Genomic DNA, 22,283 nt, shown 5'->3' on the forward strand with positions numbered 1-22,283 from the left:
TGCGAAATATCTTGTCAAAAGCTTCTTGCGACATAATATGCAACGCAAGATATCTCGCTCGTTAGGTGTTAAATATATCTGAATTAAGCTAATTAACTTAATTCTAGACTGAGTAATTCACAGAAGGAGCAAATTATTGGCAGAAAATTATTATGTACGTGTAAAGAAATAAGAAACTTGGAATGAAATTTTTTCACGCAATGCTTCCTTTTCAAGAAAATTGAGTTTGAATGTTTTTTAAATGTACTTGAACTAGGCTAATTTTGAATTAGGCAGGAGTGAGATTGTGTGCCAAACCAATTCTTAATAAAACGTTATTCGAAGTTTATTTTCTTAAAAATGAAGCCTTAAACGAACAAATTCACATTTCTAACTTATTTTTGCGTGCAGAGTATCCATCAGTTGTTCTATCCATGCTTACTTGTGTGCAAAATCATTCGGATCATGAACGTACATACGTATCATGAAAACTAGGACACCCTGTATATTACCTACTGCTCATAAGCATACGGACATTTTGATCGATTTATACTAATATAATGCAAACTGCAAGCTGCACTAATATTATGCAAACTGCACAAATTAATGGGGGGGGTTGATTAATGAAAAGAAACAAAATTAGAATTATTTATCCACTCAAAATGTAGACTTGAAAATTCATATTTTTGTGAAAATGATGAAAACTGTAAAACTTAAATACTACAACAAGAACTTATTAAATACTACAACAACAATTTTAAATATTTAATTATTAAGAATTACAATCACTACATCTTTTTGCTATATTATCTTCTAAAAATCAGTTTCATCGTGTCATAATATTCTCTTATACACGATCATAAAGAATAGAATCATTTTACCTTTAAGTTTACCATTCATTTATATTCTGTCTAAAATAAATTGAAAAGGATGTCCGAATGCTTTGGAATAGTTTGATAGAACCGATAGTTAGGTAATATTCTCGGAGATTCTACTTATTTTCAATTTTTAATTTTCTAGATAGCGCAGACATGAAAACTCCTTTAAGCACGAGACCGTCGGATCTTTTCAGCAGTACCGCAGGACTGTCGGGAAGAACCACGGATAGCTGGTTGGAAGGAGATGATCTGCCTTTCGTAATTCATCCTGATACAGGAAAGATACCACCCGGACAATCCATGGAATGTACATTAAAATTTTCACCCAAGGATGTATTTTATTACAAGGCATACCTCACGTGCAAGTATGGATCTAATAGAAGCAATATAAAATATGGATAATATGCGATGTATTAATATACAGTGCGTCTTATAGCTGATAGTTCGAGAGAGAAAGGTGGTGAAATAATTTAAAAATGCGTAGTACAATTTTCTTTAGTTTTGACAAATTTTTAATTTACGATAAAAACAATTTTTTTTTTAGAAATTCTAAGGTACGTATTTTTTATTCTGTTACGGAATAAAAATGCTGAATTCTCCTTGCTATATTAATGAAAATTCTCTTTACTGTATTCTGCTAATTTAAGAAATGTATTAATATGTAGGATAGAAAATCTTGAGCCGAATCAACCGACTTTGATGATTCCCATCGTGGCAAGAAGTTTATTGCCTTATTGTCATTTCGACGTGAAGGAAAGCGACTACGTAACCGGCGAGAGGCGAGATCCATCACGACCAGGACCCATAGGATACGAAACAGACGATTCCACTATATGGCAGAACATCAGGGTAATCGAATTTAAAGTGGTTGGCGTTGGCGGCACTCATGTGAAGTAAGTACAGCACATGTTGCACCGTTCGTAAACAATATTTTTGTTTTAACGAAGTTCGTAATAAATTGCGACAGTTTTATTTGCATTTACCAGAGATATTAATCGGTGTAGATAGGAAAGAAAAATTCTTAATACTTGATTTGATAGATCAGTTAAAAATATTGTAAAATATAAATATTAAAAAATATCAATTTATTATTGAAATTATAACAATACTGATTATAACAATTCTTATAGATCTAAAGTAATGAAACTAGTTGATCATTGAGAAAATGCATTGAGTCATATAAAATCTTAGTTGAATAAAGTTTCAAAATAAATTAAATGAAATTTTGAATAAAGTTTCGAAAAGAATTAAATAAAATTTTATTTCATAAATGTGGCCTTTTACACGCACAAACTTTAATTAAATTTTATTTGATACGTATATGAACGTTTATTAAATGAGCCCTGTTATCATAATTGTTCATATAATAACAAATCTCATATCAGTGTCGAATATTAATTTCGCAGCAGAAGGATCAATCGTTATTTGTTAATGCATTTGACAATTAAACAACTAATTTGATCGTTAATGTATTCAATGATTAAATTCATACTCTAATTATTATTTGCAATAAATGTTCAGTTTCATTAAATATTGCCCAACATTGGGCAAATGTATACGTTTAATTCTTAAAATATTGAACAACAATTAAATTATTGATTATACAGGATGTTCTATTATCTGCCAAACTATTAATGATAGAAAAAAGTGTTTGAAACAAAAGTTGAATGGAAGGGAATACGTAGCAGTATTTTTTTTAATAAATAATTTTTTTGTAAGTGAACATACGAAGACCAATTTTAATTTTTTAAATAGCATGTCCTATAAACAAGTATACATCCTGTAATATACTTCATATTTATATATACGTATTTATATTGAAAAGCGATTAGGAAATTAAGGAGATATTTCAACTTCGATTTTATAAAGTATAAAGTATCATACGCAAAACAGGAATAACATTGCCGCTCAATTCTTTTTTAAATATTTAGTATTTATTGTATTCATACAAGTTTTAAATGCAGGTGTATTTTATAATACAATTATCAATATGTTGATACTTTATATGCAATTTTAATGCTGTATTATTTAATTTTTTCAGTGTTTAAAACTTATATATGGAAATACGTGCTGCTATCAATACTTTAACAATTATTCGGATAGATTGACTTAAACAGAACAGCCTTTAGCTACAGAAAATTTGGAAATTTGAATCAATCGTGAAAATATAGAAGTGAATATGAACAATTTCAGGAAATTCCACCTAATCAACCCCACCGCGGACGATTACTATTTTTCATGGACGAATCGATCACCTCGCAAAGTAGAGGAGATATCGAAGTTTCATTGTATGGTGACCGAGGGCGTCGCTGAACGTGGAAAACGTACCGACCTGGCTTTCACGTTTTTGGCAGAGGACGTCGGCGTCTTCGAATCCTTCTGGCTCTTCTCCATCGACAGATACAATCTGGAGTGCCTTTTTCTGGTCGTCGGCACCGTAACCGAACCGTCGGTGCACTGCCTCGCCGTTCACATGAAACTCAAGCCAACAATCTTGGGTTAGACTCGAAGCGTTCTTAGCCGTGAACCAGCCAACCTCCGTGGTTTTCTTCCTTTTTGTGTTCTTTCGTTCGAGGACGTCACGTTTAATCCCCTGTTTCATTTCTTGCAATCTCACGAATCAAACAAATTTTATCCCGTTCTTCAGGATTTAATGTGAGAGATTCGACGAGATTGTTGAACAACGAGGATTTTCATATACCGTTCAACGTGTTGGAGAAGTCTCTCTATTCCGAGGGTAGATTTCAAAAGCTCAGCGTGACTCCGATGAGTGGGACTCTTCTCTCGAAAAGCGACCAACATCTCTGGTACTTCAAAGCCTCAGTAGTTTTGCACTTGTAATATTTATAAATCTTTCAACCGGATTTTCACGCATTTACGAGAAGTTTCAAGGTGCAAGAATAGTGTACAAAATAAACAAGAATATGTAAAATATCCAAAGTAGAGTAGTGGATAAAATAAATTTTTATTCACGTTTCATTTCTTCAGTTATGTTTGCAAGAATACAAAAACGTATAAAAATCATTACTTGTTATAAAGGTGTTATAAGTTTTTGCGGGATTTACGAAAATCGAGATTTGTGAGATTATAAGATTTCAAATGGACTAATCTAACAATGTAGAATAATGACATTCGTTTAACGCTTTAAGAAACTCATTTGATTTCTCAATTTTGTATCTTGGAAGATTTCTTCATGTTTTCTGCGAGAAATCGCGAACAGAATGATGGGGTGAGAGTTTTAATTCGTCTACAGGGTCGAGTATCATCCAACCCGGATCGGTGAGTTCCACTTTTCCATTCAGTGCGCTGTAAAACTGATGAAAAGTCCCCTTACCATCTTCGTGACCGCCTCCGTTTACGATATCGTATGCTCGGTTTCTTATTACAAACCCAACGGCGAAACCATCCAAGCTTCCAAGAGTAAGGAGAATATCATCAACTTGGACAAGGTGACTAGACCTTTTCCAAAAATTACTAACAAGAGAAACTCGACTACTGAAAAATTCCAAAAGTTTAAAACTTATGTGTATGTAATACTTTTCTTGAAAAATAATAACTGAAAAATAATTCTACGGGTGAAAATACTCTTTCAAAAAAATCTTCATATTTTATATTATCGCGAATACTTACGAGAAAGTATATATTTGTTATACTTCAGCAGTGTAAATTAAAAAGAGATAAAAACTTGTTTTTTCTTTATCTTTTCGAAGATAATGCCCGAAATAGCGATTACCCTCAAGTTTGACATAACGAATGCCTGTAAGGTAGCATTCTATTATACTTGGGACCTCGGTATGACGCCAGAAATTTCGTGCAGAAATGCGTACAACGTAACGATGTCTCAGAAGCAAGGTTATGTGACCAGCGATGATCGATCCACCTGTTTCCTGACCCTGACAACATATCAAAAAGTTACGATAAAGGATCATTGCGTTCTTCTACAGGTGCGCTAATCGTGACCGATAGCAAAACTTTTAAAAGATCTTTCGATTCGTGTAAAATCGAAATTTCAACTGGCGTAAGTTATTACTTTTTCTGTCTAGGTTTCCAATGGTCCCACTTACAAATTTATACTAAAAGCTTTCTCTAAAAGGCCTGCGATCGAATTCAGCTTCAATCGTTACGATTTTGGACCTTGCTATATCCAAGAACGCAATACAAACTCCTATTTTACGGAGCTTTGTGTAACAAACTCTGACGATGCGCCTTTTATGTGAGTCTCTTCAAAAATCTATTTCTCACTTTGTTCGTGTAATGTATTCAGATGTATTATATATTTATATACTTATGTATTTTTCATATCTTCGTTATTTTACGTACACTGAAAAACAAAAAGTTTAAAATTGGTATTTATCTATTTATGTGATATTAGTAATTTTTATACTAGACATTTTTTTATCAATATTAGTTACAATCATTTATTGCAGCTTTTATTAAATATAAGACTATTTTATAAATTATTTCGTGTCATTTTCCTTTTAAATTTTCTCCTATTTTTCATACCTTATACCTTCGTATTGTGTCTTATTAAATCCAATACCAAATAACAATAATTTTTACATGTTTGGAAAATTTAGTGTTAACTTCTAATTAGCATCACTGGACATTGGAAGCCATAAAAATTTAGACTCGACACTGTTTAATTTTAGTATTCTCAATTTGTTCTAACGTCATCAGTAACTTCTATCTCGGAACGAATATAAAATTCAGAATAAAAATAATATAATATAAATTATTCTACTCATACGTGATTACTAGTTGATGTACAAAGGAAATCAATTCACCCTCTAACATTTCTGTTTATTTCATCCAATTATCGTAACATAGAATTGAATGTAAGTTCGAAGAACAACCGCACCTCTCCGTCGATCTGAATCGGATCTCGGAAGCACTGGCGGCCCATTCTACGGTCGCTATACCGATCGTTTTTCGTCCGTTGAAGGAAACCAAGTACCACGAATGTTTGGTGTTCACAATCAACTCGACGAGCGAGAAGAAGATAACGATTACTGGCGAGGGAATCAGCTATAAAGTAAGTAAATTATCCGCGACGCAGTGCCGAGCAATTGGCTTGTTAAAACTTCCGTGTGGCGATAAGGGGGCTGTTCGTTGAGTTTTTCTCGGCCGGCCAGGATCCGGTTCTTACACCGGGGGTTGGAGTTGACGAGAGGCGTAACAAAGCAAGTTTCTCGATGCTAGGCGCTCGAAGACGAACTCTCGCGAGGCACTAACTAACGTTCCGGCTAGATACACACGCTTGTTCGAGTTTGCAGTGTCGCTAGAAGATCGAACGTTGAAATTTTCGGAAAGTGATACAACAGCAAGATGTTTCTTCAACTCAGTCTAACCTTCATTTTCATTTTTTACTTAAATTAATCGCTAATTAAAATCAGTCGAATAATTTAATTTAATAATTCCTTCAAAGTTTCTCTTTGATATACACAATGCCATATCATCACTGCATTAAGAAATAAAATTATGATTTTAATCAGAATCCCATGTACTTGTTAAAAGTGTGCATTTACAATTTCTATCTTTAATATCCTGCATCTTGCATTTTAGGTTTGTCTGGTGAATCCTCGCGACAAATCGATAGATCTCGGCAGCGTTCCCGCTTTCAAAAGCGTCGTGAAGAAGGTCCCGGTAATAAATGAAGGTTCGGCGCCGCTCGAGCTGAAATTCGGTCTGATGAAGTTTCTCAGAGGTTATGACGAGTATCGCGAAAGTCGAGGATACTGCGACTCGAAGATGGAAGGCGCGAGCGAATTGGTTCGAGCATCCATTATGGAGACCAAGCGATCCTGGACCCTGGATGTGAAGCTTCAGACTGTAGAACCGAAGCTTTCAGACGTTCTGAACATCGAGCCGTCGTCGAACATCGTTTTGAAACCAAATAAGAGAGTTAACGTGCTGATCACTTTTAAATCTTCATTGAGAATAAGACCATTCATGGCCAAAGTGGCTTTTCAATCGTCTTCCACGATTCTCCCATTGTTCTTGGTGCGTGGAAGTTGCGTAGGAGCGGAGTTCCGCTTGGACAGGAACCATATCTCCTTTGGTACCGTAATTCAGGGTTGTGCAGCGGAATCTAAGCTCGTATTAATGAACACTGGAGATTTGGGCTCGAGGTTTGTAATATTAATATTTAATATTTAATAAATTAAATTACTTATATTTAATATTAATATTTGATATGTAATAAATTAAATTACTTATATTAATATTTAATATTATATTTTTCGTACTTATTTGACCTTTAATAAAATTTCTAGTAAAAATACATAGAGTAATAGAATAAATCATCAATAATAATTGTTCCATCTATTAAACTTAGGAAATTTATTAAAAATAGAAAAATATAATTGAATGAAAAATCTCTCCAAAAACACAGCAGTAGATACTATATGAAACTTACTCCCATCTTTTTGAAATACTCTGTATAAAATGAAATTAAAAAACGTCATTCTTTATATATATATACTTTTTGTAATAGAAAAATTCGTTTAGGTTCAAGTGGAACGTGTCGAAATTACCGAAAGATTTCCAAATCAATCCTATGTCTGGCTACTGCTCGGCCGGCATGGATGTGAATTTCATAGTGAAGTTCCAACCCTCTGAGCAGCGGTGCTTAATTGAGGGTGAGGTGAGTTCATGACCTCGTTTCCCGTCTCCGCGCACAAATATGTCAAACAATCTCTTAATGAGTTTCTCTGCACGCGTGTACCGTTCCACTCCTCCGCGTCCTCGACGTGAGTTTAACTTTCCAGATTATAAGCGCTAAAAATTGTTCACCGACATCGAAGTAATTGGGACTTCGATCACTGATTATTATTTTTAATAGTGTACTTACAATGTTTGGCGTATCTTCATGACGAGAATCGATCCTGAATTACAATTTTCAACGAGTTCTCGATAGAAGTATATTTACAAGCATAGAAAGAAAATTCGTAGAATATTTTCGTAAAAATTGTTTATTTTAATTTTCATCTTTATTGAGATCATTGCTCTCCAAATAATTAACATCAGTACTTATATACAGACGTAGAGTTTCAAATGTAAGTTATACAACTTTCTTTCTCATTAAAGAAATGGGAAAAGTTAACAACTTTTTCAAATAATTGGACACGAGAAAAATACTTTTTATTTGTCGTATATATAGAAAAAGTGTTCCGTGGTGACGCACGATTTTTTTCATAACATACTATTTTTGAAATTTTTATTATTGTCATTTATTTGCACGCTCACTTTTTTTGTTCAAAACTGTTTGTACACTCGAATTTTTGTTCAAAACTTTTTTTTAATTAAATGGGCGGAAACAGATGAAAAATCATGCATCACATGAAACACTTGCATTGATAATTTGGTAACTTCTTGAGAAATTATTAAAAATTTCGTCGGTGGAGGACCAAATCTTTTCGTGGATCGTCATTCACATGTTCTTTCCTTTTCTGGAAACGTTTTCATCCATTTATAATTCTTCTTCGCAGTATTTTCTTCAAACATCACATTCATCATATCGATAATCTTCGCCCAACTTTTTCCAAGTCTCAAGAGAAACTGTCATATTAATAATCTCTCATAATCCACTTTTCCCAAGTTTCACGTAAAAAATTTCACGGTCTCCGACGATGAATAACAGTATGTATCTAATTAAAGCGTCAGTGTGTATTTATAAATGGCTTGTCATACGATTTTGGAACTTTGAACAATGTGAAAATAAACGAACCCCAATTTCATTCAAATTTATAATACGAGGGAAAAAAAGTTGCACGAACTTTTTGTCCACATCTCGTGTATCGTAATATAACTTCCAATAGATATACATGTCTTTTTTTTTGCAGGGGATAATAGAAATTGAGAAGTACGAATCTTTAAGTGTCAAAATTAGCGGAGCGTGCGGAAAACTTCCTGACCCGATCGGAACTATCATGTTCGAATGTTTGGTACGGGAAAAGCAAACTCGATCAATGGTTATAGTGAACGACTCTAATCTTCCTTGGAAGCTGAATGTTGAAGTAACTGGAGATTATTTTTCCGTCGACGAAATATTGCTGATTCCTGCGCAACAGTCTGCTCCTTGCGTTGTTACATATTCGCCTCTTGTTATGAACTCTGGAAACACTCCGCACATGGTAAAAGATCAACTGATAAATCAAAGTTAAAAATGGAAAGAATAAAACATTCTCCTGATCTATTTCTGATCTATTTCGAACTAAAATTTGATATCAAGTGATAGCTTATAAATAAGATGTCAATCAATTTTTAAATCGAGCCGACAATTAGTTTCTGAGATATCTTTCGGAATCTTGATGTAACATCTGTAAATTAAGAACATCATAAATGACATTTAAAAAAGAAAGAATCTCATTTCTTTCTTTTTGAGTTTCAAATTTTCATTTTCTTACAATTCAAAGATTTATTAATTCTCAATGAAAAAGAATTTTGTTTTAACCATAATTCGTCCTTTTTTCCTCATATTTGTCCTTTTATGTTGCTACTGCAGATATGTTATTAAATATTCACAACAAAATAAGCTGTATAATATTACTGTAACGTTATACAGAATAGAATTATTTTAATATAATAATACATGTACCTTCGTGCATGATGTAGCACTGGTCTCATTTCTTTAATTATATAAAATTAGGTATGTCACGATGAAATATAGATAAAAATGTATTCATTTGGTAAAAATGGTTCGTCAGATAGGTGTTTCAAAGAATTGAAAGTCAACTTAATTTTTTTAAATAGAAATATTTTTTTTATACACCAATCAGTCCCTTTATTCTCTGTAAGAAAGTATTAACTTACTTGTGTCAAGGTACTGTTAGTTTGAGAGAAAATTATATAAAATTAGAGTTAAAATATTTCCTAAACTAATAGTTTTTGATATAAATAAATATGGTATATAAACATATAACAAGAGATAGAAAGAAAGCAATCTTAATCGCCTGATAAGCTATCATTTCGTACCAAATTTAGTTCCAAACTTTACTAATTTTCTCTTCCTTTTATTCCCACAGGGAACACTGGTGCTAAAATCCGTGAACGAAAATCTGTACATGGTATATTCACTTCGTGGCAGAAGCTTACCACCGCTAGTTACATCGAAAATTAGCCGTCGATTCCCCGCGAAAACAAAGTATACCGAACTTATGCCTGTTTACAATTGGTTAAACATCCAACAACGATTCGATTGTAAGATCGAATTGACAACGAACGATAACACGCAATCGCAGGTTTGATTTTTATAATATTAACATTGTCCTTGCTTTAAAGCTTCTTGAAGGCGAACTTCTTGTGTTCATTTTTTGTTCTTCGTGGACAGGTTCCATTGTACAGCTTCGTAGGTAATGAAAAAATTGATGTCCCGGCAAAAGGTCAGCGAGATTACCGAGCGGTGTTCTATTGCTACGAGAAGTGGAATTTTAGTTTCAAAGTAACCATTTTGCATTGTGATTTTCCTTCATAGGTATTTTATTGAACATCAGCTATTCGTTACTATAATTCTGTGTTAAATACATTGACGCACTTTATAGAGTTATAACTTCGTGGAAGGAATGGTAAAATAATTCACGTGGCCTCATTTTAAAACGCGAAGCTTTTTCTTTGAATTCGTTCTTTTCAAAGATATTTTTATATCACGCAGTGGATACCTTTGCAGACATATTGTTGAGAATTATAAAAATTCAAACGTCTCTAAAGTCACTGAAAAATTGTTCTCAGAACCGTCATAATTTTGAAGACTTTTTCTTTCAAAACGAACCCTTAAAACTTGTACATACGTAATATTATATACAGGTGTTCGAATACTTTCATGAACACTGTATACATATATATTTATATTTACTGAAACGATATTCAGCAAAGCTTTTAATTATATACTTCCTTAATACAGGTAACGTTCACTAACAACGAGAACGAATATCAATTCTACGACATAGAGTACGAAGTAACAGAGCCGGAAGTGATTGAATCGATCCCGCTGGTAACCTCAGCCCGATCTCAGATTTGTCACGCTTTGAAATTGGAGAATCCTCTCGAACATGAAACGATCAAATTTACAGCGGAGTGTCTTCATCCATTTATCACTGTAATCCAAATGCCAAAGTTCGTGCAACCATTATCACACGTGAGTAATCCTCGTTAACCTACCATCCCTTTATTCCTCTCCCTTTTTTAAAATAGTTACTTGAGACACAGAAATACTGAAAAATTGCAGGAGTATATTTCTATAATATATCATCCAATATTGCCATTCGTTACTGACATGGCCATGCTAAATATCGATGGTCAAAAGTTGGGCCGATTCCCGTACGAATTGCGATTGAAAGCCAATCCTGCTCCTCCAGAGAAGACCACGCGTGTTAATGCGAGTTTAGGAAGCAATTACGCGTTCTCGCTTCTCGTGAAAAACTTTACCCAAGAAAATACCAAATTTCTGATACACGTACGTGATATGAATTATATTAAGTTGCTGCGTACATTCCCTATTGAATTTGAACAATCATGTTTAGATGTTAATATCTTTATATTATTTTATTATTTTCGCCATAGTTTCAAAATTAAATGTTTCCAGTGAATTATTACTCTTGTACTGTAGTTATTTAAAGATCCGCAGCGCTAAATTTCGACAACTATGCGAGTTTTGTGTTTCTTTTTATTGTTATAGATTTATGCATTATGCCTCATCATTTATATTTCATTAGTATCCTAATACTAGATCTATCAAAATGACCAAAATGGTTAATTTATAGTTTTTGTCAGAAAGTTCATAGATATAAAACAATGTATCTTTAGAGATTTAAATCATTTCTCGCAAAATGTATAAATAGAAACCCGTGTACGCCATTGTATTATAAAGTTTTCTACTTTTTTACATTAATTTCTGATGAAAATTCTACACCTTGATCGTCGGTAGTTTTAATGTTAATAATCAAATATTCAGAGATCTTTCTCGAACAAATATAATTAAATAATTTTTAATAAAGAATTGCAATAAGTTCCCCTCTTAAAGAAAAATCTGAAACTGAAAAATCTTAACTGTTATAAATCGAGATTGTCGTTGTATTTTGATAAACAGAATTTACGCAGCAACCTGTTGAAGCAGTCTATATTGGAGAATATGAACCTAAATGTAAGTTCACGTGTTATTTCCTTTGTTACTTTTTAGGTAGATAGTGAGTGTTTCGCATATTCGAAATTCATTCATGTGAATAAATTAGAAAACGGTGTAATCGACGTAATTTATGAGCCGCTCGACGTTGAAAATGTCACTGCCACGTTGATAGCATCCTCGGACACTGCTGGAGAATTTGTGTAAGAATATAATTCAAATTTCTTATACAGAAAAGTCAAATTCGTGACAGTTAGACTGCGGATATTTTATGCAATTTTGTATTTTTATGAATTCCAGTAATGAAACAAAGTCTATGAATAAAAATTTGAAGCGTCAACTAAAAATTACGAGTGTCCTACCTCAGGCACTTTCTGTAATATTGTATATGCATTGCCGAACCCCTAAATTTCATATAAATGCATAAAAATTTACATTTCGATAATACAGTACAATTCCTTTATTTTTAAGCTTTCCTTTGATCGGTTCTTGCTCTTTACCGAAACCTATGGGTCCTTACATGGTCACTCGAAGCTCCTCAGCTTTAATACCCTTTAAAAATGTATTCAGTGAGGCAAAGGTCTTTGATTTTATCGTCGACGTTCCTGACATTTTTATACTGAATACAGCATCAATTATTTTAGAATCAAAACAGGTGATTTTAAATTAAAATTTATAAATTGTATACCATATTAATCTAAATTCACATCATATTACAAAGTATATTCTCAATATTAATGATATAAAATGGACTATTAGATTAAATTAATAAAATTAATTTCTAGATTATATTTTATAATTTAATGTAATTTAAATGCAGGTTATAAATAAAATTTATATTAAATATGAAATTATGGTAAGGTAATAAAATAATAGATATAATATTGTATAATATAAATCATAATTATAATATATGACTTAAGTTTAAATTACATTAAATTATAAAATATAACCTAAAAATTAATTATATACACGCATTATCAATTATATTATTAACTATAATTATAATAATTAAGTCTATATATCTATCTATCTTTACAGTATATATTATCTCAGTTTCTTATTAATAAAATACATTTTTATCAGAGTATCGACATTAAAGTGGATATACAAGATGAGCAAGAAGGAGAACACACTGAAAAAGAGAAATATCCTGTTACTGGAAAATTAACAGTGTACTGTACTGACCATGCTTTTTCTTATATAAATTGGGTGTATTATTTGAGAGGAATTTTCGAATGAAATATAAATAAATATAAACTTATACTTCAGCTATGTTTAAATTAGTGTATCTACAGATTTAATAAATATTTTAATATTTGAATAAAAAATGCTTGTTTTAATTAGACTTAGATAAAGTCTAACTAAGTCAATTATTTTAATCCTAGTTAGGTAATGATATTAGTTAATAATTTTAAGTATTTACCCATAACAATTGAATAATTTAATTGTTTTATATCTACAAACATTATTACATAATTTCCAAAATTTATTTATGACGAATTTAAATTACTTTCTACATTTCTAAAGATTATTCAACAATTATTCGTCAAAAATTACTTGTTTGTAACAATTAAACAAGTTTAATATCTTCTACATTCTTCGTCTGCGTTTGCTTCATTTTACTTGATGTAGTTCTCCAATTCATCGTTGCTTAAGCATAGAGTGCGTTAAAAAACTATTGATTTCAATGCTGATCCTCGTATTGAGACACGAAACACCTTTTCATGGCAAGTCTATTCTATCTTCCATTCTGTCTTTAATTAAAGGTAATAATTAATGACGCCTTATGGCGTGCCAAACACTTTCACGCATAGACAACCGGGTGACAGTACTGTAGGAGTTCTGAATACAAGAACTGCAGGAGTTGCAGTAATAATGAAACACTATGATCAATAACGACACTAACGGATACAAAATGTTAAATTTCAGGCCTCGAACTTCAAGTTCTCCAGACACAAAACCACAAATTTAAGGGGGTATTCTAGAGAAATTTTAAAAAAATTGATTTTTTTTGCATATTCTTAAACGATATAGTTCCAAAAATACAACTCTAGAACCTTAAACGTGAACTCCTAAAATTAACGAAATTATGGGTATTTGAAGGACGCGACGACCAGTGTCTTGTTACCGCAATACTAAACTTCAAAGGCATTTTTCTGGAAACTGTCTTTCAAAACGGTGTCTATGATATCTCTACTTGACTAATTCCATCAAGCAGAATCGCCGGAATCATGGACATCGTGAGACGATCTTTTTTAAAATTAACAATGTTTGAGAGTATGCAGTACTATTAATTTTAAATATTCTTGTCCCAAAAGATTTTAGAACGTTGTAGAAATACGTACAACTAATCTTTGTCAATTCGACTGCAAAAGGTATAATAGTATATGTAAAAAAATTACGAAAAGAAAGATAAAAAACACGCACTTCACACTAGAGTACGCCCATACGTAAGACACACCTCACGCTCGACGTGGGGATTGTCGTGCAACATACGCTAGATACATGTGCTCCTGATACAAAGACATTTTCCGGGAATATCTCGAGAATCAGAAGGAATTTCTAGCTAAAATTTCGTATTTGGTATCAGAAGCATATATCGAGCAGGCAACACAATAAGACACCCAGTCGAATGGTGCTCCAGATACAGTGGCCCTTCGAAACAAAAATTCAAGCAGTAATAAATCGAGAACTACAAGGAGTTTCTCGCTGAAATTTCGTATTTGATATCAGGAGTATATGAGATACTAGGAGGGGACACGATGAGGCCCACTGCATGGCAGTGCTCCTGATACAAGGCATTTTCCAGCAAAATTAAAGCGGGAATATCTCGAGAACCAGAAATAGTTTCACGCTGAAATTTCGTATTTTGTATCAGGAGCATATGACATACTAGGAGGTGGCACGACTATGCCCAATGAACAATGATGGTCCTTATACAAAGCTTTTTCTAGAAAAATTCAAGCGGGAATGTCTCTAAGGCCAGCACGAGATAGTCGCTGATATTTCTTGTTTTGAATCAGCCGCAGTGGAATAGGTAGTACGATAGGGTACAACATCATGCGGTCCTGTTCATAAAAAACATCTGTTTCATGTGCATCGCTCAACGACGGCTCCTCATGGTGCCATCTCCTCGGTTGCTACATGCTCCTGATACCAAAAAAGAAATTTCAGTATAAAACTGCAGCCCGCTCTTCTTGAGAAAACATTCTATCAGAAGAACCGCTGTACAGTGGGACAAAACATGCCACATCTTAGTATTTTATATGCTCCAAATCCGAAAATTCAGCGTGAAATTAATTCTGGTCCCCGAGATATTACCACTTTAATTTTCCTAGAAAAAGGCATATATCAGGAGCACCGCTCTACAGTAGGCGTTATCGTCCCACCTCATACAATATCATATACTTCAGATACCGAAAGCGAAATTTCAGCGTGAAACTAATTCTGGTTCCGGAGATATTGCCACATTAATTTTTCCAGAAGGAGGTGTGTATCAGCTGCATCGCTACACAGAGAGCCCCATTGTGCCATCTCCTATAATATCATATACTCCTGATAACGAAAATTAAATTTTAGCGTGAAATTAGTTCTGGTTCTCGAGATATACCCACTTTAAATTTCCAAGAAAAAGACGTGTATCATAAGCACCGCTGTACAGGGGTCATCACCGTGCCACTTCCTACAACATCATGTACTCTTGATACCGAATACGAAATTTCTGCGTGAAATTAGTTTTGGCTCTCGAGATACTTCCACTATAATTTTTATAGAAGGAAGCGTGTATCAGGTGCACCGCTACACAGTGAGCCTCATCGTCCACCTCCAACAACGTCATATACTCCTGATACCGAATAGAAAACTTCTACGAGAAATTAATTCTGGTTCTCGAGATATTCCCACTTTAACTTTTTTTAGAAAAAGCCTTGTATCAGGAGCACCGCTGCATAGTAAGTCTCTTCGTGCCGCGTACTACAATAGCATATACTCCTGATACCGAATACTAAATTTCAGATTGAAATTAATTCTGGTTCTCGAAACGTTCACACTTTAACTTTCCAAGAAAAAGGCGAGTATCAGCAGCATCGCTGTGCAGTGGGCGTTACCGTGACACTTCCTACAAAATCATATACTCCTGATACCGAATACTAAATTTCAGCGTGAAATTAATTCTGGTTCTCGCGATATTCCCACTTTAACATTTCTAGAAAAAGTCTTTTATCAGGAGCACCGCTGCATAGTGAGCCCCTTCGGGCCACCTGCTACAATAGCATACACACCTAAAACTAATTTCAACTTGAAATTAATTTTGGTTCTCGAAATATTCCCACTTTAACTTTTCTAGAGGAAGACTTGTATCAAGAGCACAGCTGCATAGTGAGCCTCATAGTGCCAACTCCTGCAATAGCATACACTCCTGATACAGAATACTAAATTTCACTGTGAAATTAATTCTCTTCCTCGAGGTATTCCCACTTTAAGTTCCAAGAAAAAGGCGAGTAACTGGAGCACCGCACTGCAGTTAGCGTTACCGTGCCACCTCCTGCGACAGCATATACTCCTGATACAGAATACGAAATTTCAGCGTGAAATTAATTCTGGATCTCCAGATATACCCACTTTAACTTTCCAAGAAAAAGGCGAGTATCAGGAGCACCGCTGTGCTGTTAGCGTTGCCGCGCCCCCTCCCACAACATCATATACTCCTGAAACAGAATAAGATATTTCTGCCTGAAATTAGTTCTTGTTCTCGAGATATTCCCGCATTTATATTTCTAGAAAAAGTCTTGTATCAGGAGCACCGATGCATAGTGAGCCTCATCGTGCCACCTCCTACAATGGCATATACTCCTGATACCGAATACTAAATTTCAGGGCGAAATTAATTCCGGTTTTCGAGATATTCCCACTTTAACTTTCCAAGAAAAAGGCGAGTATCAGGAACACCGCTGTGCAGTGAGCGTTACCGTGCCACCTCCCACAAAATCATATACTTCTGATACAGAATACGATATTTCTGCGTGAAATTAATTCTTGTTCTCGAGGTATTCCCGCTTTACCTTTTCTAGAAAGAGTCTCGTATCAGGAGCACCGCTGCATAGCGAGCCTCATCTTGCCACCTCCTGCAATAGCATATACTCCTGATACGGTATATTAAATTTCAGCGCGAAAATAATTCTTGTTCTCGAGATATTCCCACTTTAAGTTTCCAAGAGAAAGGCGAGTATCAGGAGCACCGCTGTGCTGTTAGCGTTACCGTGCCAGCTCCTACAACACCATATAATCCTGATACCTATTACGATATTTCTGCGTGAAATTAATTCTTGTCCTCGAGATATTCCCGCTATAATATTTCTAGAAAGAGTCTTGTATGAGGAGCATCGCTGCATGACGAGCCTCATCGTGCCACTTCCTGCAATAGCATGTACTCCTGATACAGAATGCTAAATTTCACTGTGGAATTAATTCTGGTTCTCGAGGTATTCACATTTTAACTTTTCTAGAAAAAGTCTTGTATCAGGAGCACCGATGCATAGTGAGCCTCATCGCGCCACCTCCTACAATGGCATATACTCCTGATACCGAATACTAAATTTCAGGGCGAAATTAATTCCGGTTTTCGAGATATTCCCACTTTAACTTTCCAAGAAAAAGGCGAGTATCAGGAGCACCGCTGTGCAGTGAGCGTTGCCGTGCCACCTCCCACAACATCATATACTCCTGATACAGAATACGATATTTCTGCGTGAAATTAATTCTTTTTCTCGAGGTATTCCCGCTTTAATTTTTCCAGAAAGAGTCTTTTATCAGGAGCACCGCTGCATAGCGAGCCTCATCTTGCCACCTCCTGCAATAGCATATACTCCTGATACGGTATACTAAATTTCAGCGAGAAATTAATTCTTGTTCTCGAGATATACCCACTTTAACTTTCCAAGAGAAAGGCGAGTATCAGGAGCACCGCTGTCCAGCTAGCGTTACCGTGCCAGCTCCTACAACACCATATACTCCTGATACCTAGTACGATATTTCTGCGTGAAATTAATTCTTGTTCTCGAGATATTCCCGCGTTAATATTTCTAGAAAGAGTCTTGTATCAGGAGCATCGCTGCATGACGAGTCTCATCGTGCCACTTCCTGCAATAGCATATACTCCTGATAGAGAATAGTAATTTTCACTGTGGAATTAATTCTGGTTCTCGAGGTATTCACATTTTAACTTTTCTAGAAAAAGTCTTGTATCAGGAGCACCGATGCATAGTGAGCCTCATCGTGCCACCTCCTACAATGGCATATACTCCTGATACCGAATACTAAATTTCAGGGCGAAATTAATTCCGTTTTTCGAGATATTCCCACTTTAACTTTCCAAGAAAAAGGCGAGTATCAGGAGCACCGCTGTGCAGTGAGCGTTGCCGTGCCACCTCCCACAACATCATATACTCCTGATACAGAATACGATATTTCTGCGTGAAATTAATTCTTTTTCTCGAGGTATTCCCGCTTTAATTTTTCCAGAAAGAGTCTTTTATCAGGAGCATCGCTGCATAGCGAGCCTCATCTTGCCACCTCCTGCAATAGCATATACTCCTGATACGGTATACTAAATTTCAGCGAGAAATTAATTCTTGTTCTCGAGATATACCCACTTTAACTTTCCAAGAGAAAGGCGAGTATCAGGAGCACAGCTGTGCAGCTAGCGTTACCGTGCCAGCTCCTACAACACCATATACTCCTGATACCCAGTACGATATTTCTGCGTGAAATTAATTCTTGTTCTAGCGATATTCTCGCTTTAATATTTCTAGAAAGAGTCTTGTATCAGGAGCATCGCTGCATGACGAGTCTCATCGTGCCACTTCCTGCAATAACATATACTCCTGATAGAGAATACTAATTTTCACTGTGGAATTAATTCTGGTTCTCGAGGTATTCACATTTTAACTTTTCTAGAAAAAGTCTTGTATCAGGAGCACCGATGCATAGTGAGCCTCATCGTGCCACCTCCTACAATGGCATATACTCCTGATACCGAATACTAAATTTCAGGGCGAAATTAATTCCGGTTTTCGAGATATTCCCACTTTACCTTTCCAAGAAAAAGGCGAGTATCAGGAGCACCGCTGTGCAGTTAGCGTTACCGTGCCAGCTCCTACAACACCATATACTGCTGATACCTATTGCGATATTTCTGCGTGAAATTAATTCTTGTTCTCGAGATATTCCCGCTTTAATATTTCTAGAAAGAGTCTTGTATCAGGAGCATCGCTGCATGACGAGTCTCATCGTGCCACTTCCTGCAATAGCATATCCTCCTGATACAGAATACTAAATTTCACTGTGGAATTAATTCTGGTTCTCGAAGTATTACCGCCTTAATTTTTCTAGAAAGAGTCTTGTATCAGGAGCACTGCTGCATAGCGAGCCTCATCTTGCTACCTCCTGCAATAGCATATACTCCTGATACGGTATACTAAATTTCAGCGCGAAATTAATTCTTGTTCTCGAGATATTCCCGCTTTAATTTTTCTAGATAGAGTCTTGTATCAGGAGCATCGCTGCATGATGAGTCTCATCGTGCCACTTCCTGCAATAGCATATCCTCCTGATACAGAATACTAAATTTCACTGTGGAATTAATTGTTGTTCTCGAGGTATTCACATTTTAACTTTTCTAGAAAAAGTCTTGTATCAGGAGCACCGATGCATAGTGAGCCTCATCGTGCCACCTCCTACAATGGCATATACCCCTGATACCGAATACTAAATTTCAGGGCGAAATTAATTCTGGTTTTCGAGATATTCCCACTTTAACTTTCCAAGAAAAAGGCGAGTATCAGGAGCACCGCTGTGCAGTGAGCGTTACCGTGCCACCTCCCACATCATCATATACTCCTGATACAGAATACGATATTTCTGCGTGAAATTAATTCTTGTTCTCGAGATATTCCCACTTTAATTCCTCTAGAAAGAGTCTTTTATCAGTAGCACCGCTGCATAGCGGGCCTCATCGTGCCACCTCCTACAATAGCATATACTCCTGATACGGAATACTAAATTTCAGCGCGAAATTAATTCTTGTTCTCGAGATATTCCCACTTTAACTTTCCAAGAGAAAGGCGAGTATCTGGAGCACCGCTGCGCAGTGAGCGCTACCGTGCCACCTCCCTCAAAATCATGTACTCCTGATACCTCATACGATATTTCGGCGTGAAATTAATTCTGGCTCTCGAGATATTCACATTTTACCTTTTCCAGGAAAATTATTGTATCAGGAGCATCGATGCATTGTGAGCCTCATCGTGCCACCTCCTACAATGGCATATACTCCTGATACCGAATACTAAATTTCAGTGCGATATTAACTCTGATTTTCGAGATATTCGCACCTTAACTTTCCAAGAAGAAGGCGAGTTTCAGGAGCACCGCTGTGCAGTGAGCGTTACCGTGCCACCTCCTACAACATAATATACTCCTGATACAGAATACGATATTTCTGCGCGAAATTAATTCTTGTTCTCGAGGTATACCCACGTTAACTTTCCAAGAAAAAGGCGAGTATCTGGAGCACCACTGCGCAGTGAGCGTTACCGTGCCACCTCCCACAAAACCATGTACTCCTGATACCTCATACGATATTTCTGCGTGAAATTAATTCTGGTTCTCGAGATATTCACATTTTAACTTTTCCAGGAAAAGTATTGTATCAGGAGCACCGATGCATTGTGAGCCTCATCGTGCCACCTCCTACAATGGCATATACCCCTGATACCGAATACTAAATTTCAGTGCGATATTAACTCTGGTTTTCGAGATATTCGCACTTTAACTTTCCAAGAAAAAGGCGAGTATCAGGAGCACCGCTGTGCAGTGAGCGTTACCGTGCCACCTCCTACAACATCATATGCTCCTGATACAGAATAAGATATTTCTGCGTGAAATTAATTCTTGTTCTCGAGATATTCCCGCTTTAGTATTTCTAGAAAGAGTCTTGTATCAGGAGCATCGCTGCATGACGAGCCTCATCGTGCCACCTCCTGCAACAGCATATACTCCTGATACGGTATACTAAATTTCAGCGCGAAATTAATTCTTGTTCTCGAGGTATTCCCGCTTTAATTTTTCTAGAGAGAGTCTTGTATCAGGAGCACCGCTGCATAGCGAGCCTCATTTTGCCACCTCCTGCAATAGCATATACTCCTGATACGGTATACTAAATTTCAGCGCCAAATTAATTCCTGTTCCCGAGATATTCCCACTTTAACATTCCAAGAGAAAGGCGAGTATCAGGAGCACCGCTCTGCAGTTTGCGTTACCGTGCCAGCTCCTACAACACCATATACTCCTGATACCTAATACGATATTTCTGGGTGAAATCAATTCTGGTTCTCGAGATATTCACATTTTAACATTTCCAGGAAAAGTATTGTATCAGGAGCACCGATGTATTGTGAGCCTCATCGTGCCACCGCCTACAATGGCATATACTCCTGATACAGAATACTAAATTTCAGTGCGATATTAACTCTGGTTCTCGAGATATTCGCACTTTAACTTTCCAAGAAAGAGGCGAGTATCAGGAGCACCGCTGTGCAGTGAGCGTTACCGTGCCACCTCCTACAACATCATATGCTCCTGATACAGAATACGACATTTCTGCGTGAAATTAATTCTTGTTCTCGAGATATTCCCGCTTTAGTATTTCTAGAAAGAGTCTTGTATCAGGAGCATCTCTGCATGACGAGCCTCATCGTGCCACCTCCTGCAACAGCATATACACCTGATACGGTATACTAAATTTCAGCGCGAAATTAATTCTTGTTCTCGAGATATTCCCGCATTAACATTTCTAGAAAGAGTCTTGTATGAGGAGCATCGCTGCATGACGAGCCGCATCGTGCCACTTCCTGCAATAGCATATACTCCTGATACAGAATGCTAAATTTCACTGTGGAATTAATTCTGGTTCTCGAGGTTTTCACATTTTAACTTTTCTAGAAAAAGTCTTGTATCAGGAGCACCGATGCATAGTGAGCTTCACCGTGCCACCTCCTACAATGGCATATACTCCTGATACGGAATACTAAATTTCAGGGCGAAATTAATTCCGGTTTTCGAGATATTCCCACTTTAACTTTCCAAGAAAAAGGCGAGTATCAGGAGCACCGCTGTGCAGTGAGCGTTACCGTGCCACCTCCCACAATATCATATACTCCTGATACAGAATACGATATTTCTGCGTGAAATTAATTCTTGTTCTCGAGGTATTCCCGCTTTAATTTTTCTAGAGAGAGTCTTGTATCAGG

At 35.8% G+C, this 22,283-nt stretch overlaps 1 protein-coding gene across 1 annotated transcript in view; it reads left to right on the forward strand.

The window, feature by feature from the left end:
• The window catches only part of LOC122534751 (hydrocephalus-inducing protein-like), a 46,926-nt gene extending 33,668 nt beyond the window's left edge, over nucleotides 1-13,258 (forward strand). Inside the window, exons 53-70 of the mRNA XM_043665685.1 lie at nucleotides 1,000-1,222; nucleotides 1,523-1,750; nucleotides 3,051-3,355; nucleotides 3,505-3,664; nucleotides 4,111-4,306; nucleotides 4,568-4,801; nucleotides 4,901-5,070; nucleotides 5,685-5,889; nucleotides 6,420-6,985; nucleotides 7,365-7,500; nucleotides 8,699-8,989; nucleotides 9,881-10,096; nucleotides 10,186-10,296; nucleotides 10,756-10,989; nucleotides 11,080-11,307; nucleotides 12,031-12,176; nucleotides 12,445-12,628; nucleotides 13,060-13,258. Coding sequence (XP_043521620.1) covers nucleotides 1,000-1,222; nucleotides 1,523-1,750; nucleotides 3,051-3,355; nucleotides 3,505-3,664; nucleotides 4,111-4,306; nucleotides 4,568-4,801; nucleotides 4,901-5,070; nucleotides 5,685-5,889; nucleotides 6,420-6,985; nucleotides 7,365-7,500; nucleotides 8,699-8,989; nucleotides 9,881-10,096; nucleotides 10,186-10,296; nucleotides 10,756-10,989; nucleotides 11,080-11,307; nucleotides 12,031-12,176; nucleotides 12,445-12,628; nucleotides 13,060-13,215 — 3,989 coding nt within the window. The 3' untranslated portion in view covers nucleotides 13,216-13,258. The remainder of the gene's footprint in view (nucleotides 1-999; nucleotides 1,223-1,522; nucleotides 1,751-3,050; nucleotides 3,356-3,504; nucleotides 3,665-4,110; nucleotides 4,307-4,567; nucleotides 4,802-4,900; nucleotides 5,071-5,684; nucleotides 5,890-6,419; nucleotides 6,986-7,364; nucleotides 7,501-8,698; nucleotides 8,990-9,880; nucleotides 10,097-10,185; nucleotides 10,297-10,755; nucleotides 10,990-11,079; nucleotides 11,308-12,030; nucleotides 12,177-12,444; nucleotides 12,629-13,059) is intronic.
• The last annotated feature ends 9,025 nt before the right edge of the window (nucleotides 13,259-22,283 follow it).

This window comes from Frieseomelitta varia, unplaced genomic scaffold (assembly GCF_011392965.1).
Source record: "Frieseomelitta varia isolate USP_RPSP 00005682 unplaced genomic scaffold, Fvar_1.2 scaffold_636, whole genome shotgun sequence".
NCBI classification, from domain to species: Eukaryota; Metazoa; Arthropoda; class Insecta; order Hymenoptera; family Apidae; genus Frieseomelitta; species Frieseomelitta varia.